Source organism: Lissotriton helveticus, chromosome 6, assembly GCF_964261635.1.
Source record: "Lissotriton helveticus chromosome 6, aLisHel1.1, whole genome shotgun sequence".
NCBI classification, from domain to species: domain Eukaryota; kingdom Metazoa; phylum Chordata; class Amphibia; order Caudata; family Salamandridae; genus Lissotriton; species Lissotriton helveticus.
The window spans coordinates 469,611,110-469,632,360 of NC_136067.1; the positions used below are offsets into that span (position 1 = coordinate 469,611,110).

A 21,251-nucleotide genomic window follows, 5' to 3' on the forward strand; every position below is an offset into this window, starting at 1 on the left:
TGGGGGTTTGCAACATAAAGGTGACAAAGGGAGGAGGGGACAGGCAATCGATGCAGTCAGGGAGATCAGGCCATGACTTAGAACTAGGTATGGTATATGACCATGACATTTTGCTGGAGGACAAATGAGATTTCATGCAAAAGTGGAAGATTGTCCACATAAAAGATGTACTTTGCATCTAGAAATTTCAGCTAATCCGGATTCTGTTATTCAACATCAACTTATTCTCATCTGTGTTCAGCCCTCAATTTGAAAAAGGGAAGATTAAAAGAAAAAACAAAGCTTGAGAATGGCATTTAGGGTATTAATAATATATTGTTTAATATTCATGCGCTTTTATACAAAACAGCAAGTGTTGCTAAAAAAATATATAAGAGAATAACATTTTTCTGTCAAAGAGAGAAATATTTAATGGAGTAATGAAGGTGAGATGAGAGCCCGATTTAAACTTTTTTAGAAAGAGAGGAAAATATAAACTAGATGATACTTTTGTCTGTGGACTAGGGTATGCAAGAAAATAAAAGTGACATGTACCATTTAGGCAATGCTCATTCAGTAACCATCTTTTTTTATTCACGTTTTATTTTAAGATTTTTTTAACCACTTTTCACATGGGTACCCAAATTATGAGTGCAATCTCATGTCTCCTAACATCAATAAGTAGTTATTCATGACTAAGGATACACATTTCTGTCAGTAATACGTTTTATTTCTAAAACGTTAAAATTAAAATCGAGAATTGACAGATGATTAGTCGTTAAAACATATACATAAATAATGTACATTACTTCTGATCACCTGTTTTCCACTGATTATTCTATTAAATGAATACTTTGAAAATAGGTTGGTACTATATTATATTCCATGGTTACATTTAATTGTAAATTGCAGTGCAAGGATATACTGATAGGTGAAAATATTATTTTTCTTGCTTACAAAAAATAACTACCTAAAAATGAGTACAAGATCAAAAGTAAGTTAATCAATAACAAAACAATAAAACAATTTCTTACCAAATTCCTTAGGGACAGTTATTGAATAGGCACAAGTCTGACTCGCTGTATAATTGTTTGGATAATTTGGTGACAAAACAACACCGTCGGATCCAATGTATTGACCGCCACATGGAGCTGAAAATGAGGGAGAAAACACATTTCTCTTATTACTGATCATTAAACCAACACAATGATGTGACAGACTCTTATTAATAGGTCGTACTACAAATCTGATGAAACTACCATAATAACCGGTAAAATGTTCAGGAACTGTGTACTAGCTAGCATGCATTTCCTGCCGAATACATAGTCCAGATGAAACCTTAAAAATAAAGTGAACAGAATAACTCATGCTCATTGAAATCACTGGAGGATGGAGTCAAATATTCAAAGTATTTAACATATAACACACAGCCATCCTTGCAGTGCTAATGATCCTTCTGAACTGATGCCGCATAATCATTGATAAACAGCAGTGATTTTATATTGCTCTTCTTTTCATGGAAATACAATTACTAGGGGAATGAAGTACCATATAGAGTATGTAATATTGCCTTATAGCCAGCTGATGGGGGCTATACCCGCTGTTAAAGGCCATAAACCCAAGTTATTGGATTGAGCTGCAGGTGAGGCCTATTTGAAGGGAGAGAGCTTTTACCAACCAGTATAGCCCAAGGCAGAAGGCTATTAGGCTACAAGAACCTTCCACCCACTGAGTATGGAATGTTCTAAATTAAGAAATTAGAAACAGAAAGACAAGCATTGAAATGCTGGAGCAGAAGGCTTATACCGGCAATTATTAGCCTTCATTGTCTTCAATCAAGCTCCCAACATTTCAATGTTTTACAGAGGAAAGAAATAATTAAAGTAACATAATGCTATATAATTCTCAAAGAATTGACCTAATTAAAAAATATATCACAACCTTCATCATGCCAGTATGGAGAACATTAACAAGTCTCTCTTTGCGTAATCCAGCTATACCTGGCTGATGAGCCCTCAAGCTATACCTGGTTGATGAGCTCTAACTAGGGTGAAACTGGTTCATGGTTGATTGTGATCCAGTTCATGGAGTTACTAGCCTGGTAGTTTGGGATACAATGTTCTCATTAGAGCAGGATCAAGACTGAGTTGCCTATGGCTGGGTCACAACTAAGGTAGCATGGTGTGCAAAGTAACAACGGACTTGGAAGCAGCCCCACGTAATTACCAGTGGCTGAGATTAATTCAAGCATTCCATCCATCACTTTTAATATGGAGACCATTATCATGTCTGGAGTTTTAAGACATACAGATAATAGTGTTTTTTATGCAATCAATTTTACAAATGAAAGGTAATGATGGGCCTTGGAGAACTCAAACAGTAGCAATTGTCATAGTGCAACATCTTTCAAAAAGAAAAGTATATTTTACTTTAGAAATTCACCATGAGTGCAATTTGTATTGAGGTGATGGCATATGCAATGGTGTTAACTGTAACTTATACTTCATTGGTAAAGGAATGTACTGATTACTATGCATTCAAACTCATGGTAAGGAAACAATATAACAATCTTTTTAAAAAAGTACGACACTGTGGAGAGTGCCTGATAAGACCTTAAATCCATCTTCAACTGCTCTTTATTTTTAAACTACATTTTTGATCTCACACGTTTTTGGACTAGAGGAAGAAAGAAATAAACCTGTATTTGGAATGTGGAGTAATGACTGTGAACATTGTTATACAGAAATGCAGTGAGAACCAACAGAACAATGTGATATTTGAGAATGAACTGCACCCGAAGTGAATGTAGATAAGTGCATTGGACAATGCAGCCTTAATGTATGTTGCCCTGCAGTGATGTTGCTGACATTGATTTTAAAGTCTAGAATATGAGATGAATCGATCAAGAATGAATAGCAAACATACCTACAGAGTACAATGCTCAGCGTGTTTTATGTTTATTCTTAGTTTTTGTCTTTACACTTGCAACATTTTACCTTCTCTTACAAAAGCTATGCTCAAGGCATCAATTACCCCTCTTCATTGCTGGGCACTTTGACAACCACCAAATCTTTTCCAAGGAGTCACCACTTCAGTACTTTGTTCTTTCACACCCTGCAAGAGCCAGTCTCTTCTCATTTCCTGCCATGACTACTAGATGCTGGTGCACAGTGACCCCTGATTCTTTAACGTCTACCTTGGAGTCGTCCTTTATTGGATAACAATGACCCAGCATTTTTATTATCTTTGTAATCTAATTTTAACACTCCCCTATAGAACCTCTTTAACTTTATACCTCCATTACATAAATGTAGGAGAAAAAGTTAAAAGCCTCAGAACACATGGTTCTGTGCCTAAAAACAATTCCTTGAGGCCTAGAACATAAATGATGTTTAAAACAATGCACTGTTACTAAAACTGCATGGGCTTATGTGTTTTGCAACTGAAGCTCTTTTGGGGTTTCTAGCACTGGGCCAATACAGTTGTTATACTAAACTTAGTCATTTCCTTCAGATTCTATCCTATTTTTACTTGGTTATGAGGTGTGTATTTAGCATTTCATGGCCTCTCTTGTAACTGTTACTTGGTGAATGTTCTTCAGCATATTTGTCCTATTTTGTCTCTCATTAATTTATCTTTGCAGTTTGGTGTGATGTTCCAGGGGGCAGCAATCACTGACTCTAGTTAGTGTCCCTGCACTAAAAACAGGAATTGTGACTTATTTTTCTAGAATGGGGACTGTTATCCCTACTCCAGGGAAAGTAACCCACATCGATATTTAACCCTGATTTTGGCAAAAGGAAGAAGAAACTTTCTTTGGACCCATGGTATGTGGTTGGGGAAGGGGTGCGGACCAGGTGTGCGGAGTGTTAGAAGGATCATTTGCAAGAGCAGAGTAAGTAAGGGCTGGGTGTAGCAGCTAACTGCAGCAGTACACACAAGTCCCTTTAGGGTGTCTCTCAGGCTCGAATTTCCAGGCATGTATTTTACGGCCATGGTGATTTCCAGTCTTGAGTCACTGGAAGTAAGAATGCTGTGGAGACATATGGCACGAGGCTTGAAACTTGATGCTCTCTGAGACTGGCAAACAGTGTAGGGGGACCAAGGAAAGGGGTGACACGGTGATGCTAAGTAGTCTGAACTGCCAAGCCAGGTATGCCCTTGACCAGAAACAAGCATCCTGGGACCAGTTTCAGAGTAACATCCCCCATCAGCCAGTGTAGCTTGAATCCAGTGGCAAAGTAAGCAAGGGACCTACGTCTAGGCATACCCTGTCAACTTATGGCAAACAGAGCAAACACAAGGAAATGATGGATGGAGCACTGGAACTTTTCAGCCACCCACCCCCAGTCACAGATCTGAGTTGAATCTATCATCGTTCTTTAGTTCAGTTCGCCGCTTGGCAGTAAGGGCTGGACTGTTACCATGAGACACCTGGTCTGCACCCCTCCCCCGACCACATACCATGGGTCAAAAGAAAGGTTCTTCTTCCTTTTGTCCAAATCAGGGTTAAATATCGATTTGGGCTATTTTCCCTGGATTAGGGATAACAGTCCCCATTCTAGAAAAATAACACACAATTCCTGTTTTTAATGCAGGGACACTAACTAGAGTCAGTGATTGCTGCCCCCTGTAACACCACACCAAACTGCAAAGATACATTAATGAGAGACTAAATAGGACAAATATGCTGAAGAACATTCACCAAGTAACAGTTACAAGAGAGGCCATGAAATGCTAAATACACACCTCATAACCAAACAAAAAAAGTGACCAAAAGGCTAATGATAGTGGCAGGGAGAAAAATCGCATTATTGAAGTTTTAAATGGAGAATTGTAAACAGATGTCCTTCGATTTCATCAGAAGCAGAAGAGTCATTGAGAATGTTGTAGTGTTACCTGTCAATGTAAATGGCACTTCGGTGTAAAAATTAGGAAAAAGTATGTGTTGAACAATGTGAAGCACTTTAAAAGCTACTTCAGGTAGAACATTTCTGCACTGTAAGTGACACTTCCTAGATTTATAATTAAAAAAATGATATTGAGATTAAATATTTTCCTTGTTTCACGGTCCCAACAGGCAGGAAGCTGCATACAATACATCGATACAATCAAGTGGAGATCAGTTTCCCAAAATATTGTTCTAATTGAAATCAACGAATGTCCTTTTTCGTGTGTCTATCACCAAATCTATAGAGCCCATGGGGCAGATTTATGATGGCCTTGCGCCGCCGGTGCATCACTTTTTCACATGTTAAAAGTGACGCACCGGCGGCGCAAGTCCTTCATAAATAAGGCCCCATGTATTTAAATTCACACACTCCGGAGGTTGGGGGGAGGGGGATTGCATTTGATGAATAGCAAAAGGTAATAGGGCTAGTAAATTGTTAGCAACACAACAAACACGCAAAGAAACATACGCGGATTGCTGACTTGCAATATTTAGCTTCGGTGGTAAATTAGGAATGCATCAAAGTGACAAAATACTTTTAAACAGATTTTCACTAAGTACAGCAAGGCATTCTGTATAGCAATAATTCTCCGGTGGCTCATTTCTGTGACTGATTAGAATATATTTCTAATTTTAAAAGAGGCCATATCAACTCTGAGACAACACAAGGGTAATCGGCAAATAAAACATACTTTGACACATGACAAATAACTCCACAGTACAGCAATTTCTTCCCCAGTCCTGCAATAATCGTCACTCGACGAAAACAGCAAGCACCTGCAATTTCAGAGCTGCCATGCAGAATTTCACAGTGCATCCCCGGGACGAAATTATTTGAAAAATCGTTCCTTATATCTAACTATAAAGTAATTGAACTGTAGGCAAATAAAATGCAATGCTTCTAATATGCCTGGAATGACAGTACCCATTCTATATGTGCTGCAATTTTACATTCCACTTTGCAGGCATGGATTTATGGTGCAGCGGTAGTCCACAGCACTTACAACAGTGCAACATTTACAAATTAATGAGAGAGCGAGACTTCGTTTTATATACGCTTATAAAAATGTTGGCACGCTCCAGCGTTATTTTCTGTTGCATTAAAGTTAAAATTGTACCTTTCAGCAGAAAATATTCTGTGCAACATCTGTGTTGGAATGGAAATAAAGTATCCATGCTGTTTTGTGAAAAATAGTGATTGAAAAGAACACCAGGTAATAAATATAAAAATCGACCAAAATATTCTCTGTAGTTTTAATGATACTTTGAATAAATAATATTTGATTGTTTTGCATCAAATCTAAATTTGAGGAGCGCTGGTTTCTCTAATCGTTTAACTCATCAGTAGCCACCTGTATAAGTTCACTTGCCTGAGAATGATTTTCTCATAGTTTTTACACCTGCCTAATGAAGCCAAGATCATTGCTGTAAGCCTCCAACCTGCAACTTCCTCAAAAAGAGGGAATCTCCCTTTCACTTGATTGCTCACTGGAAACCAAGGGCGATATGTAAAAAACTTTTTTTGGGTCGTAATCCAAATTGCCGTCAAAAGATATTTTTTGTTTGCTACTAAAAGGTAGTGGTAACCATTTGCAAATGGGAAGGGGTCCAAAAGGAGAAAATGAAATGTATAGGTTTAATTTTCTTTTTTTTTAATGTATTTTCCTTTAAGGAAAACGGACTGCATTTAAAAAAAGAAAGAAGTGTTATTTTGAAGCCATCACAGATATGGTGGTCTTCTGACCTCAGCAGGCCACCATCACTGTGATGGCTAGCATTCCTAATGGATTGCAAACTGTGACATACCTTATTAATATTTATGAGTTAGGTCAACTTGCAACCCACTACGAATCGTTAATTAAAAGTTCAAAGATTTATTACATCAGGAATGGTGATTCAGAAAGCATCGAAATTTGGAAATCGCAATTCCTAAGTTTTGTGCAGCTGGCCCGAGCTCTCATTTGTATTCAGGAGCAATGCATTTTCATCCTATGTTGCTGGCATTTTTATGCATATTGTTCTTAGTTGTCGCGAACAAGAGGAACACAATCACTGAAATTAAGATTGCATAAAAACTACTCTCTGAAGCTCTTTTGAGAATGCTAAAACTTTGGAAGACCATGAAAGGGCTGGTTGTTGATCAATGATTCCTCCTTAAGTGTCTCTAAACCTTACGAGAAAATGTTCCATATAAAATATCTCTGGCTATTTTAAAATTAATATGCTGCATAATTTAGTTAAAACTTCCTCCAAATTTGGTCACATTTATTTATTTTTATTTATTTCATTTATTAAGCTTATAAAGCACGACAGCTACCCAAAAAGCGTTTCCCGGCGCTGGACAGGCAGAGTGCTAGAAAGCCAAAGTTTCAACAGTTACTGGAGATTATTGATTAAACAGCCAGGTTTTGATGGCTCTGCGAAAACGGACATAGCTGGTTTCCGTACGGATACTCAAGGGGAGAGAGTTCCAAAGTTTGGGGTCTAGGTAAGCAAAAGACCTGCCTCCCATTCTCACGAGTCTGATTTTGGGCACATTGAAGTAGCCTTGCGATGAGGAACGGAGGAGGCGTGAAGGAGAATAGGTCTTGACAAGGGATTGATTGCAAGTAAAGGGGAGCTGTGCCCAATTTGATTTTAAACATGTAGCTCAGGGTTTTGAATTTAATACGACTTTCTGCCCTGAGCCAATGTAAATCACGGAGGTGTCCGGAAGTGTGGCCCGTTCTTGGAATTTCGCACAGCAGTCTTGCGGTGGTGTTTTGAACTAGCTGTAGACGTCTTGTCACAGTTTTGTTAGCCCCAAGATAAAGGACATTTCCATAGTCCAGCCGAGAAGTTATAAGGGCGTGGACTACAGATTTTTGGGTGTCGCATGGCAACAACCAGAGGATTTTCTTTAGCCATCACAAGATAGTAAAGCAGATGGCCAAAATCTTATTAACCTGATGATGCATAGTTAAAGCATTGTCAATGGTAAAACCCAAGTTGCGAACTTGGTCAGATGGGAGAGGGAGGGTGCCCATCTCAGAAGGCCAGTGTTTGGAACTCCATAGGTCGTGTTTTTGACCCAGAATTAAGACTTTGGTTTTCCCTCCATTCAGTTTAAGAAGATTGTAATCCATCCAGTCAGCCATTTTTCTTAAGCCTGACTGCAGGAGGGATGTGGAGCCTTGGTCAGGGTTGGAGAGGGAGAATGCGGTCTGGGAGTCATCGGCATAGCTGAAAAGAATAAGACCTTCTTGTTCCGCTATGTGGGCCAACGGTTCGACATATAGGTTAAAAAGAAGGGGGCTGAGTACAGAGCCCTGGGGTACTCCGTAGGGAGACGCATGAATTTTGGAGGTTGCTGTGTTGGAAAAGATTTAAAATGTGCAGTGAGTGAGGAAGGAGAACAGCCAGCTTAGAGCCCATCTAGGTTAGTGTCTTAATGAGTATGGTGTGAGAAATAGTATCTAATAGTAACATAATTCTAGTAGATCTTCATAACAGTAACAATGGTTTAATTTGCCACGCTGGCAGGAGGCAAATCGGGGGCTCAGGACAAATGCATAATTTGACATTTTCTTCATCAAGAGAACCCAATCATAGGATATTTTATTGTGGTATTCCAGTAGTATATAACACAATAAGTGTCGATGGGTCTACATAAAGGGGTCTACACATGTACATATCTATCCACGCTGTCCTGTGACATCCTACCTATGGAAAGTGAAAACCAATAAACACTAAAAATACTAAGAGATATCCTGATCCTAATGTGATCTAAAAAGGATACCCATCAGTCAACACTGTATTCCACAAGTAGACCCCTTTATGTAGACCCATCAACACTTTTTGTGTTATATATTCAAGTTAGGGAACGTGTCTTTGCCTGGTCTTTAAACTCCCTCATGCCCCCTCCCACCTTTATGTTATTAGTATTCCAGTAGTATGCAGAAAACATTAATTCACCCACTTTGCAGGCTACATTAGCAACATCAGATTTAAAATTTGTTTTTGTTAAAGATGGGGGAAAAATTACTAAGTCAATATACAAATATTAAAATATTAACATTTCCACAGCATATTTCTTCACCTGCTTGGAAGTTTGGTTCCTATTAAGCTTGAAGGTAAGGGAATAATTGTGGGTGTAGGGCACACATATACTAGAGAGGAGAAATTGAGAAAGAGAAATTGAAGAAAAGCATTTTGTCTCACTTATTTGTTCAAATGTTTATATGGGTTATTTCATCAACTAGAACTCATCCTGCAGGTCCCGAATTTCATGATACCGGTAAACAGTTATTCTGTTGAAAATTGTCAAAATTAAATACTATTTATATAAAGCAAAGCTGTAGCCACTAGGTGTGGAAAAAGAGTGTGCTGGTGTTCTTTGAGTTAAACATGATGGATATGATTAGTGCTTCTATCAAAATATCTAATGCATGCAGTGTCTGCTGATTTTTATTTTAAATCATGTTATCACTTGTTATATGGCCCTTCATAGGACCTTTTTGTTTCTTTTGTACTGGAGAAATTATTGTCCTGGGAGTTGCATAGTTGGATCCATACAAATATCATGTCCCTTAAAAAGCCTTTCCTCTTAAGCAGTGGTGATATAAAGTCTTGTTTGAATGCCATTACTTGTACCATGAAGTAGTGTAGATGTCCAATGAAACATCTGCCAGAGGTGTGTTTTGACTAAAATGTATAGTGTAATACCTTATATTCAATGTATAAATTCATAAGTATAAAAAGCTACCTAACCGATGGATAACATTAAAATCCAATCTCACTCAACCATTATTCATCAAGTCTTCTTGACAGCTTTCCCATTTATTTCATAGCATTCTTTGTTGGTCAGAATAGCGAATCTGCCTTTCCTGTTTTGTCTCCTCAGAATTTTCCCTTTTTTCTTGACCCTACTTTTGCTGCTTTTAGAACTCTACACGTTTTCACTGCTAAATAGTATTGAAGGGTCTGTGCTTCCGCAGTAATACTGATGTTGTACTGTGTAAACCCCTGTTGGCCTAGATGACTTCCCTGTTTGTCAATTGTAAATGAAACCTAAAGTGCATCAATGGATTGGAAAATTAAATGTAATAATGATCTGCAGTGTGTGTTTACACCACTCACTTATATAAGATAAAACAGGTCTGTCAGGAGCAACACTTTGCTCTTGCTGAGCTGCAATGTACATGTACTTCAGTGACACATGGAAGAAAAAAAGCTTTTTGCCATGTCGGAAAACACTTTTTTCTATATCTGCAACTCAACCCTAAAATGTATTAAATAAGCCCAAATGACACAGGTGATAATTTAGCAAAAATATGTCACACTAGACATACACACACATATTCACCTTATCATTAGGTGTTGAAATAAGATCAAAACCAGCATTTTAAAAACTAAAAAAACTTACAATTCACCAATTAAGGTTTACAGTACAAATTGTAACTTTGCTCATTCCATATGCTACTTATGAACTCACATATTACATTACTCGTGACATGTTAAATGACATAATTGATGCCATCACTGACATCACAGTGCTATACAACATAGAGTTACTGTGTAACCATGAGGGACCATGCCATGAAAAAAACCTTAAGCTTTGCAGGCAAGTTAAATTGTGCATGTTCAAAAATTCATGGTGCAGCATTTAAATAACACTAATGTTTGAGGTGCACGTATTCCACCATGTTAAAAGGCAAAAGGCTAAGTCCATCTGATGTGCATTGTAGATGCATGTTTGGAAGTAGTTTGAGTATTAAAGCCAAATACTGTTCCAAATAATCTGTAAGAAAGGCTGAAGCTTATATTGATAATAGGTTATTCACTAGCGGATATCTGGGCATGTGTTAATTTTACATAGTTGTAATACAGTGCTATAGGCACAATCTATGTACCGAGGACATTTGTAAGATGTGGATGCTTATTTTCAGAACTTTACTTAAGAATTTGAGGCATTGCACATATTTGAATATTATAGAATGTAAGTGGCACACTTAGAGATGTCATACTGGTGTTGTGAGCATGGCTCTAGCTTTGAAGGCCATTATGCCCATCTCAGGAATGTGTATAGTGCATTTTTGTAAACTACTAGAGGTTGCTCATAGAGCCTGACAGAAAGTGTCTTTTCAGTAGCAAATGTTTATTAGTCAACCTCTTTACTTAAATGTGAGGGTTTTGTGAAGTATTAAATTTGGCATCTTTGGCGTGGTTTCCCCTGACTTTTTACCTCTCCCTCCAGTATTTTTGATGCTGTGCTGGACTTTGTTTTTGCTGGCTTAGATGCTTTGGGCACTTTGCCACTGCGGATCAGTGTCAAAATGCAATTGCTCCCTGTATAAATTACTATTGTGATTTGTTATCCATGATTGGCATATTTGATTTACTGGTAAGCCCCATATAAAGTACACTGAGTGTGCCAGGGCCTGTAAATCAAATGCTACCAGTGGGCCAGCAACACTAACTGTGAGACCCACATAAGTAGCTCTGTAAAGGTATCTCAGACTTACCACTGCAGTGTCTGTACACAGTTTTGAACTGCCATGTGGACCTGGCAAATGCACCCACTTGCCAGGCCCTAACCTTCCCTTTTCTTACATGACATACACCCCTTAGGTAGGCCTAAGGTACCGCCATGGGCAGGGTGCAGTGTATGTGAAAGGTAAGACATGTGCTGGTGTGTGTGACATGTTCTGACAGAGAAATACAGTGTATTTCATATTTCACTATTGAAAAGCTATCTGTCTCTTAGGATTTTTTTAAAACATTTTTTATTGAGACTTTTAATCATTTGCCATAACAACACATTACAACCCATTTGAAAGCATATGCCCCTTGGGAGTTCTAGCATATATTCTCAATAAAATCAATAGAGGAATGTGCTTTGAATTAAAACAACAAACAGAAAATAAAGTCCCTACAGAAGGGGAACAAAGAAGAGGGGAAGGAATGGCAGGGGGGTCAAACTCTGTCTCTGGAATATGTTGAAGAAAATAAAAGTAGAAATATCATGTGTGCCTCATAGTGCATTATTCTGTATCATAGGATAACATTAGAGATACTTTGTAACATATTACAAGTATAACTTCCCATTTGGACAAGATAGAGAAATAAAGATTAGGCTCTCTGAACTCAGAATTTAATAACACATATTTTAGCAAAGATGGTTTCTAAATTGTGGGTTTGAAAATTCCACTTTGAGAATGTAGGCACTTTCTTGTTTACCCATTCTGTGTGCCTCTTCCTGTTTGTGGATTGGCTGTCTGGTTTTGGAGTGACAGGGGCTGGGGATGTGCATTCACTGAAGACAGCCACTGGGGGGGTTGACGTATGCCTGGCTCTTCCTGGATGACTTAGAGCTGAGTTGAATAGACCTTAGCTGCATTTAGACTAGTGAGAGGAGTTTTGCTTGCACCTGAATTGGGCCTGTCTCCCTTGTATAATGCTGTCTTCACCTCCTGCGGTCATACTGCACCAGTGAGGACAGAACTGGTTTGGATTGAGCTCAGAGACCCTGGCACAAAGAAGAACAAATATAAAATGAGGTATAAGTTGTGGACCTTAAACCTCAGAACTTTAGATCACTTCTGGACTCAAAAGGAACCTTTGCCAAGAAGAAGAGCTGGAGAGCTGTGAGCAGGAGTACTGCCCCTTTGCTCTGTGTTGCTGGCCTGCAGTTGCTGCTTCTGCCAAGGAAAGGACAAAGACTGGAATTTTGCTGAGAAACCTGCTTGAAGAAGAATCTCCAAGGCCTTATATGTGCTGGCCTCCTGTGGTGAAGTCTCAGGGAGACAAATACGTCACATCCATCTCCCCTGAACTCTACTGCAGAGATTTTTGACCTGTCAGGAGTTGCCTATTCCAGTTTTGGGTCTCAAGAGGTACCTGCTTTTGGGAGCTGAAAGAAATCTAAGAAAACCCAAGAGAAACAAGAAAAACAATCTCCAATGCCATCAGCGATGCTACCATGACCTGCATCGAGGCCAGGGACACTGCTTGTGAAGTGCACGATGCACCGCCCAGTCATCACCGCAGCTCCGCCGCCTGCCACCGACTGCAGTTATGGGCCTTCCCGATGCCAGAGCTCACACCGACTCTGTCACTGCTAGTGCCTGCTTCCAGTTAACACAGCAGCAATAACCGCTGATGGTGACATCACAAACTCGTTGACTTTGCATCGCTTCACCAGAACCAATGCCTCAGCACCATCGCAACTGACTTCCCCTGTCCTGAATTCGACACGTCACCTTGCCTCCCTGTTGCAGCCAGGAAGCCAGCCTCGACCTCGACACTGAGACCTCACAGGTATAACATGTTAACTCATGTCAAGTCCACAAACCCTACAGGACAATGATTGTATGATTTCTTGAGGAGTGTTATCAATTATGTCATTAGAGATGTCATCAGGGATGTCATCAAGGATGTCATATAGCATATCATAAGAGGTTAATAGGTAAGGTCATATGCATGGCAGGGGAACAAGTCACAGTTAGCTTTAAACTTTAGATATTTTTTACGTAAGCTAAGATCTTAATACCATCCCTAACTATAACGTAATTTTAACCTTTGTTTGTTATGGTAAAGAAAGATATTACCATGTCTAACTATAATGACACTTTAATCTTTGTTTTTTCCAGTGAATTAATGGATTGTTTTGTAGGGCTGGGGGGAATTTTAACTATACCGGAATCATTTTTGTAATTTCTTGTACTATTTTTATGCAAAATTACTGACAATTGCTAGAATGTGCCAATTCGCCTGATTATGAGCAATCTGCCACAAAAGTGCTACTATATGAACACAGGAACCAAGAACTTGGAGAATGTGAGTGGCTGCTGCTGTTTGTGTTCTGTTGCAATTAGTGTTGTTTTCTTAGCGAATCCTTAGGCCCATTTGTGTTCCAAAGGTGCGTTTGCACTAAGGAAATAGCCCTGAATGCTGGGTTACGTTTCTCGCATAATTCAGCATAATTTTGCTTAATTTTGCTGTAGTGCTTTTATGCAAGGTACAACCAGCCTTAGTTTTTGATCATATTTCACCATCTTCTTTAGGTCGTGAGCAGTGAGGGGTTGGCCAAAAGGCCTGGCCCTTGGCAAGCCACTGTATCCAAAGCCCCGCTGGCTGCCAATTCGCTGCTGTGCAGAAGGGTTTAGCTACAGGGCCCAGACCTCTGGCCAGGCCCAGACCCAACCCTGCAACAGGTTGCCAAACTCCTCTGAGCACAGCATAGGGTTCGCTCATGGCATTCCAAGCTAGCAGGACCTGCGTCCAACACCCATCATCACCCGCAAACACCAAACTCTCATTATGTTTGTATTGTATTAAATATTTTCTTTGGGGTACCAGCCGCCAAGTGTCACCCATAGGGTACTGTGAAACCATGCAATCTTCATTCGAACAAGCAGACATAGTACTGCAGTGCCATGGTATAAAGGCTCCTATAGTCTTATAGTAGCACTGTGGTAGCTCATGGGAAGTCCATGCTGTGTCCTGTGAGAGTACTGCAGAAAATACAGAATGTAAAAAACGAATTTTGGCACTATGTAGAGTACCTCTGGGTTCCCCCTGAAGTGGCATGTAGCCCTGCCTTATACTATATGTGTTGGACTTGCCCTTTTGGAAGGTTCACCCCTAAACTTTTTGCCTTTTAATGTGACCTGATACTCGTTGTATTTGGCTTCTGCGCCCTTTAGCACTGTGTCGCAGTGTAAAGTGCATGCGCACTCTGAGTGCGTGTGGTGAGATTGGCCTGCCCTCCCATAGGAATGCATGGGGGATATGTGTCTCCATGGTATTTCTTGATGTGAGAGGAGTGCAGGGGCGAGTTTGGTATGTGCAAACTTGTGAGAATAAAGGCTACGCAATGGTGTGCGCAGATTTACTATGACCTGGTGGAGAAGTGCCACTTTTAGAAGTTGGCACTTCTGTGTGCTAAGTGTCTGCCTGCCTGATGTGGAGTGCGTGTCTGGCTTGTGATTGGCAGGGGCTGGATGGTGTGCCTGGCTCTAGGAGCCAGGATGGGTCTGCCCGGTGGTGAATAGGGAGATCTGCATGTAGATGGGAGGGAGGAGTTGCACCTCGGACCTGAATAGGGCTGTGCCTTCCCTCCACAATGCTGGCTCCACCTCCTGTGGTGCATCTGATGTCCCTGGCTTGTCCTGTGAATAGGGAGAGGGGCTGGGCAAAACAAAGTGCTCCTGAACCAGTTGTATCTGGTTCTCCCCTGAACCTACAGTTGTAGACATAGGAAATCTCTGTATAAGAAGGGGCTGTGACCCCATGCAAATTGTTCTCTCTGTGTTCCTGAGGGGGGCCTGCTGCTGCTGCTGGGCGCCAGGAGGTACCGCTACTGGGGACTGCCTCCCTGCTGGAGGGCCCTGTGAGCTGGCCCCTGGGCCCAGCCTTTGCCGCCCCTTCATTCTAAAAAAAGACTTTTTCTGGACTTGAGACTTTGGGCTTTCTAGCACTTTGGGAGAGCTTTGCCTTTGATGAGAAGGGCTCGTTATTGTGGGGGAGAAACGCCTCGTGGGCACTATTTGGTTGGAGGAGCTAGCAGAGGAAAGAAGCCGGCGTTGGCAGCGTGAGGCTGCGAGGAAGACCGACGTGGAGGCTTCCCCTAGGTTCTACTCGTTAGCGGGTGCCCACCCTGCTTGTCTGCCTTGTCGGGTTTTTATTTGTATGCTTAACGCGGGTACCCACCCCGCTCCTTATTGGTCATTTTCAGAGGGAGCCTACCCTGCCCGCTTTACTTTATACCTAATCGTGGGTGCCCACCCCACATCTCCACCTCATTCCGTTGCTATTTATATACTTGGCGGGTGCCCATGCCGCAAGTGTCTTTGTGTACAATGGGAGCCTAACCCGAATTGCGCCCACACAAAGGAATTCACCGCTGCGACCCGGGATGAACCGGAAGTCAGGCTCCCTTCTGGGGGCGGGCCGCGAGACGGAAGCCGTGTTCAGCCGGAAGAAAGAGGCAGCACAGCAGATAGCACGCGAGGCTCCCGAAGGCTGGGGAGAGCCTCGCAAGGGCTGAAGTCAGACGAGAGTCCACCCCGCCTACACAGTCCTGCTCCAATGTCCGGTGTCGGAAATCGCCTGCAGGAGTATGGAGATTGAAGCGGAGGGGGCTCGAGGCACGTTGCCGGTGCCTGCCCCCACTGCCTACCAGCCCCGCGCAGCCTGCAACAGGAGCGAGACGCCGCCCAGGAAACTGGAAAAAGCACAGGAGTCCCGTTGAGTGGAGCTCCGATCTGGCATTGTTTGGGGCATTTTTCTTAAAGGGGAGCCCCGGGAAGGAGAGGATCCCCAGCCCCCTTGTTACGCCAGCTATTCCCCCCGGAGCCCGTTCCCCAGAGGGGCTTCGGTGGCACAGTGGTGCCCACGCTAATTTCTTCTGGGGGCATATTATTTCTAAAGCCTCAGTGGGGGTTCAGGAGCACTGCAGTGCCAGCCCCATATTTCCTGGGAGACAGTTTTCATCTAAAGTCCCACACAGGGACTCAGGGGGCCCGCTGGTGCCCAGGCTCCTTGTCACAGCTGCCCAGCACTTAGTGGGCAGCAGCAACGTTTAGGTTGTGCCCCCTGCGCCCTTTTGCTTTCGCTGCTTTGTGCAGCTAGCCCTGACACTGTTGGACATAGGGCATTTGAGCCCCAAGGAAGGCCAGTTTTCCTGGGGTCAGTAACTTCTGTGATTCTTGCTCAAGGTGATTGCATACTGTGTTTATGATGATAATTACCTAATGTCTAATGTGATTTATGCGTAATGTATTTAAGCATCCTGCTTCATACCTCTACCAGTGTTTTATGATTAGCTGGTTGTTTTACCTAGTATGGTTTATGCTAGTGAGTTTATGTTTCACTGCGTGATTATTAGTGCGTAGTGTGTTCCTAACTTTTAACAGTGGTTACTGGTTGTGCTCTACAATTAGTATTTTGTGCTTCAGTTATTCTATGTTCTAAATCTACTATTTCTACTAAGTGCTGATTCTGACAGTGGTCCATGTGGCCTTGTCATGTGTATATAATCCTCTGTAGATACTGCCCAGTGCCAGTTGGCACAGTGTATATGTGTGGTTATGATCTAATGTTTATGGTAATACAAAGGCTATTTTTATATATAACCTTGTGTGGAGTTCCTTTTTGTGGTGTGCCTAGTGTGTTGCTGCTGTGAGTGTGTGTTGCGCAAACGCTTTACACATTGCCTCTGGGATAAGCCTGACTGCTCGTGCCAAGCTACCAAGGGGGTGATCAGGGGTTATCTTGGCCTGTAACTTCCTTGCCCTGACTAGAGTGGTGGTCTCTGCCTGGCTTTGGCACAAGCCTTAACGAACCAGAGATCCCATTTCTAACAATATGTATAACAGATTTTCCGAATATGCGTAGTCTGTCCCTGGCAGCTGCAATATTTTTTCTCTGGGTTGTAGACACCTTTTAGATTGTTTCTGTTCAGCAGAAATCTTGGGTAGGTACTGCAGTACCAAGATGGTTACTAGGAAAAACAGCTACCGCAGCCAATCTGAAGCAACTATTTTTAGTCCTGTAGGATTACCGTTGTTCACAACAGTACAAATAACTCTACTTTTCAGACGGTTAACCCCTACATGAAAAACCCAAGCCCCTATTTAAACATTAGGGGCCAGATGTAGGTAAATCTCATTTACCGATTCATAAATACCGAATTTTACCGATTCGGTATTTATGAATCGGTAAATAAGATGCAGGTAATAATTCGGTATTTTTTACCGAATCGGTAAGATTCGGTATTTACTGATTCGGTAAATACCGAATCGGTATTTGCTATTGAATCCTATGGGCCTTGAAGCCCATGGGATTCAATAGCAATTACCAATTCGGTATTTACCGAATCGGTAAAAATACGGAATTGCAAAGGGGGACAGGGTGTCACTTTGACACCCTGTTGTACCCTTGTAACTGGCTTGTGCGCCATGTGGCACACATACATGCTCTTAGGGCATGTCTGTGTGCCACATGGCACAGGTGTACATGCACAGATGTGAATGTACACAGGGATTCGGTATTTACCATGCAATTGTATTACAAGGTAAATACCGAATCCTGAAAGGCCTGAAGCACTGTTCAAAGTGCTACCTACATCTGAAAATACAGATTCAGTAATTTTACCGATTGGTAAATTTACCGAATCGGTAAAATTTACAGAATCGGTAAATTTACCGATTCTGTAATTTTACCGATTTGGTAGAATTACCGATTCGGTAAAATTACCATATCTGTATGTTTTTAAAGCCCTTTCAGTTGCTCCTGAGGCGAAAAGCCGGGAGCTAGGTCTTGTATGCTGTTGTGCTTTTTTAATGTTTGCACCATTGTTATTTTAAGCACCGTTTGGCATTGTGTGCTCTTTTAAAACCCCTATCTGATAGCACGAAGCTCCGTATGGGCTCCACCGATTAAGGGCGGAAATCCATCGCCCGCGCTGAGTGGCTACCTGCAATCTCCCCACCCACCGGCTGCTCAAAGGAAGCATTTTGCAGTGCACTCGCCCCTCTCAGTTGCTCCTGAGGCGAAAAGCCAGGAGCTAGGTCTTGTATGCTGTTGTGCTTTTTTAATGTTTGCACCATTGTTATTTTAAGCACCGTTTGGCATTGTGTGCTCTTTTAAAACCCCTACCTGATAGCACAAAGCTCCGGACGGGCTCCACTGATTAGGGCCGGAAATCCATCGCCCGCGCTGAGTGGCTACCTGCAATCTCCCCACCCACCTCGAAGGCGGGATATTGAGGGTGTGACTTGTCCTCTGACGCAACTTCCGATTGTTCAAAGGAACATGCTCCTCCCTCCGCGAAGCGGTCGCGAGCGGCGGGCGCGCCGGAGGTGCGCCAGAGGTAAGCCCGTCTGTGCCCATCCGAGCCCACTCGAGCCCACAGGCCACGACCCCTGGTCAGCTGACTTTCAACGCCAACTTTGGTCCTAGGATATCCTATGCTCCCTCCGAGTTGTGTGATATTCGGGACATAGCCGCTGCTGAAGGCGTGGCAATGTTGAACTGTTGCCAGCACTTCCCCAATCAATTGGAAGGACCGGTGGCCTGTAGACACTGCACTTTTCAGGGGCTTCCCCAAGCTAGCCATATGACATCGACTGGGCCTGTGAACCCCTCCTCTCTGAGTGGTCGCTCTTTTTTCCTTTGTAATGTGCGGTCCCTAGCTGGGCATGCGCTTAAGGTATGGGATTTGATAAACTCCCACGCGCCGAACATCTGTTTTTTGACGGAAACTTGGCTGAACTCCACCAATTTCCGACTGATCAATATAGCCATTCCGAGGCCTATAAAATTATACACTTGGATAGGGTGGGTAAATGGGGGGGGGCTTAGCCATAGTTTGTAGAAGCTATATAAAAACTGCCTGGATTTTCTCCCAAATTGATAACGGGATTGAAGTGGGTATGTTTAAAGCCAACTTCTCCCCCTCTAAGAGCTGGACAGGGGCCTTGGTCTATCGTCACCAAGGTCCTAAAGGAGATTTTGCGGACAAACTTGTGGACTTAATAGCCACAAACGTCCTTGCAGCGAATAACTTCCTACTATTGGAGGATTTCAATTTTCATGGAGAATTATCTTCATCCCCGGAAGTGAGCAAGCTCCTCATGGACCTTGAGCAGTTGGGGCTCTCGCAGAGAGTTAGAGGATCCACGCACCGTAGGAGCCATACACTTGACCTAGTCTTTACTAATATAGGCTCTCTTAGGTTTGACCCACCGGCGCCTCTTACCTGGTCGGATCATGCACTGATCAAATTTACGATGGCTTCCAGCTTACCGACTCCGCCTGAGCAGGCCATTGGATGTAGAAAATCTTCTATGCGCCAATGGAATAAGCTGTCCTTGCAAGCCTTTGAGGCAGAATTCAAGGCGCTACCCCCGCTGAGGGATCAGGATGTATCAGGGGTACTGGATGAGTTTGGGGCGGGTCTGAAGTGTGTTTTGGACACTATTGTTCCCGCTCAGCCTCAGGCTAGATCTACCCGGTATCGCCGTTCAGCCCCCTGGTATTTGAGGTAGCTTAAGCAGGAAAAATCATCGTGCAAAAGGCTGGAGAGAGGGTGGCGTCGGTGTAAGTCCATACAATCTAAGGCGCTTTTCAAATTGGCTCTGGTATCCGATCACCAGAATTTGAAGGCAGCCAGATGTCGGTATATAGTGACACAAATCGAAAGAGCAGATAATTCTTCTAAGGCATTATTCGACATTGTGAAAGATTTCACGGCACCGGATGCCTGTAAACAACCGGTAATTGAATCACAAGAATTATGTGACTCGTTGGCCGTTTTTTTCAGCAAAAAATAGAAAAAATATATGCCAACTTTCATTCTCCTAAACAGGACCCCACTTCATCGGAAGGGTGTGGGGAAGGTTACTCTGACCAGGTTGAATGTTTACTGGAACATTTTACACCTATCTCCCTTACGGAGGTCCTCAAAGCCTTGGAAACAGCTAAATCAGGCTCCCTGCCAGACCCTTGCCCCCCCAAGGTTATGGCACTTCTGGCAAACGCTCTGGCCCCTTCGGTTCAAAAGATTTTTAATCTTTCGATCTCCGAAGGCATGGTTCCACTCGCATGGAAGGAAGCTTTTGTCCGCCCAAAACTGAAGAAGGCTACAACTGATCCTCAGGACTTAGGCAATTACCGCCCCATTTCCTTGTTCCCTCTATTGGGGAAAATGCTGGAAAGCTATATAATCAACAATTAAATAGACATCTTGAATTAAATTTGATCCTGGACCCTTCACAATCTGGGTTCAGACGGGGCTTTAGCACAGAGACAGCCCTGCTGGCCATAACAGATTCCTTGAGGATGACTATGGACAGAGGAGGATCGGCTATTCTGGTCTTGCTTGACCTCTCCGCAGCTTTCGATACCATCTCACACACGAAGCTTGCGGAGAGGTTGAGCTCGGCCGGTATTCAGGGTCTAGCCTTTAAGTGGCTGCAGAGTTTTTTGCAGGACAGACAGCAAACTGTCACCATGGGCCCCTATCAGTCCAAAAGCATTCGGTTCAACAAGGGTGTCCCCCAGGGCTCCTGCCTTAGCCCCACCCTTTTTAATATCTATTTGGCACCGTTGGCTAAGGTGGTGGAAGCCCTGGGGTTCGAAACAGTGTCATACGCCGATGACACCCAACTGGTGTTCAACTGTGGACCAGATAGAGAGGCCGATAAACATCGTTTCTGTACGGGTATGTTGGAGATTTCCAACTGGATGGGTAAAAACTATCTTCAGCTTAACCCAAGCAAGACAGAAATTATGCTTCTGGGCAAGGCAGGAGAGTCATGGTCCTCGGACTGGTGGC

At 42.5% G+C, this 21,251-nt stretch overlaps 1 protein-coding gene across 1 annotated transcript in view; it reads right to left on the reverse strand.

Annotated features, from left to right (window-relative positions):
• CSMD1 (CUB and Sushi multiple domains 1) overlaps positions 1-21,251 on the reverse strand; it is a 4,503,734-nt gene that overhangs the window by 1,479,742 nt on the left and 3,002,741 nt on the right. The window contains exon 31 of the mRNA XM_078647516.1: positions 1,014-1,130. Coding sequence (XP_078503642.1) covers positions 1,014-1,130 — 117 coding nt within the window. The remainder of the gene's footprint in view (positions 1-1,013; positions 1,131-21,251) is intronic.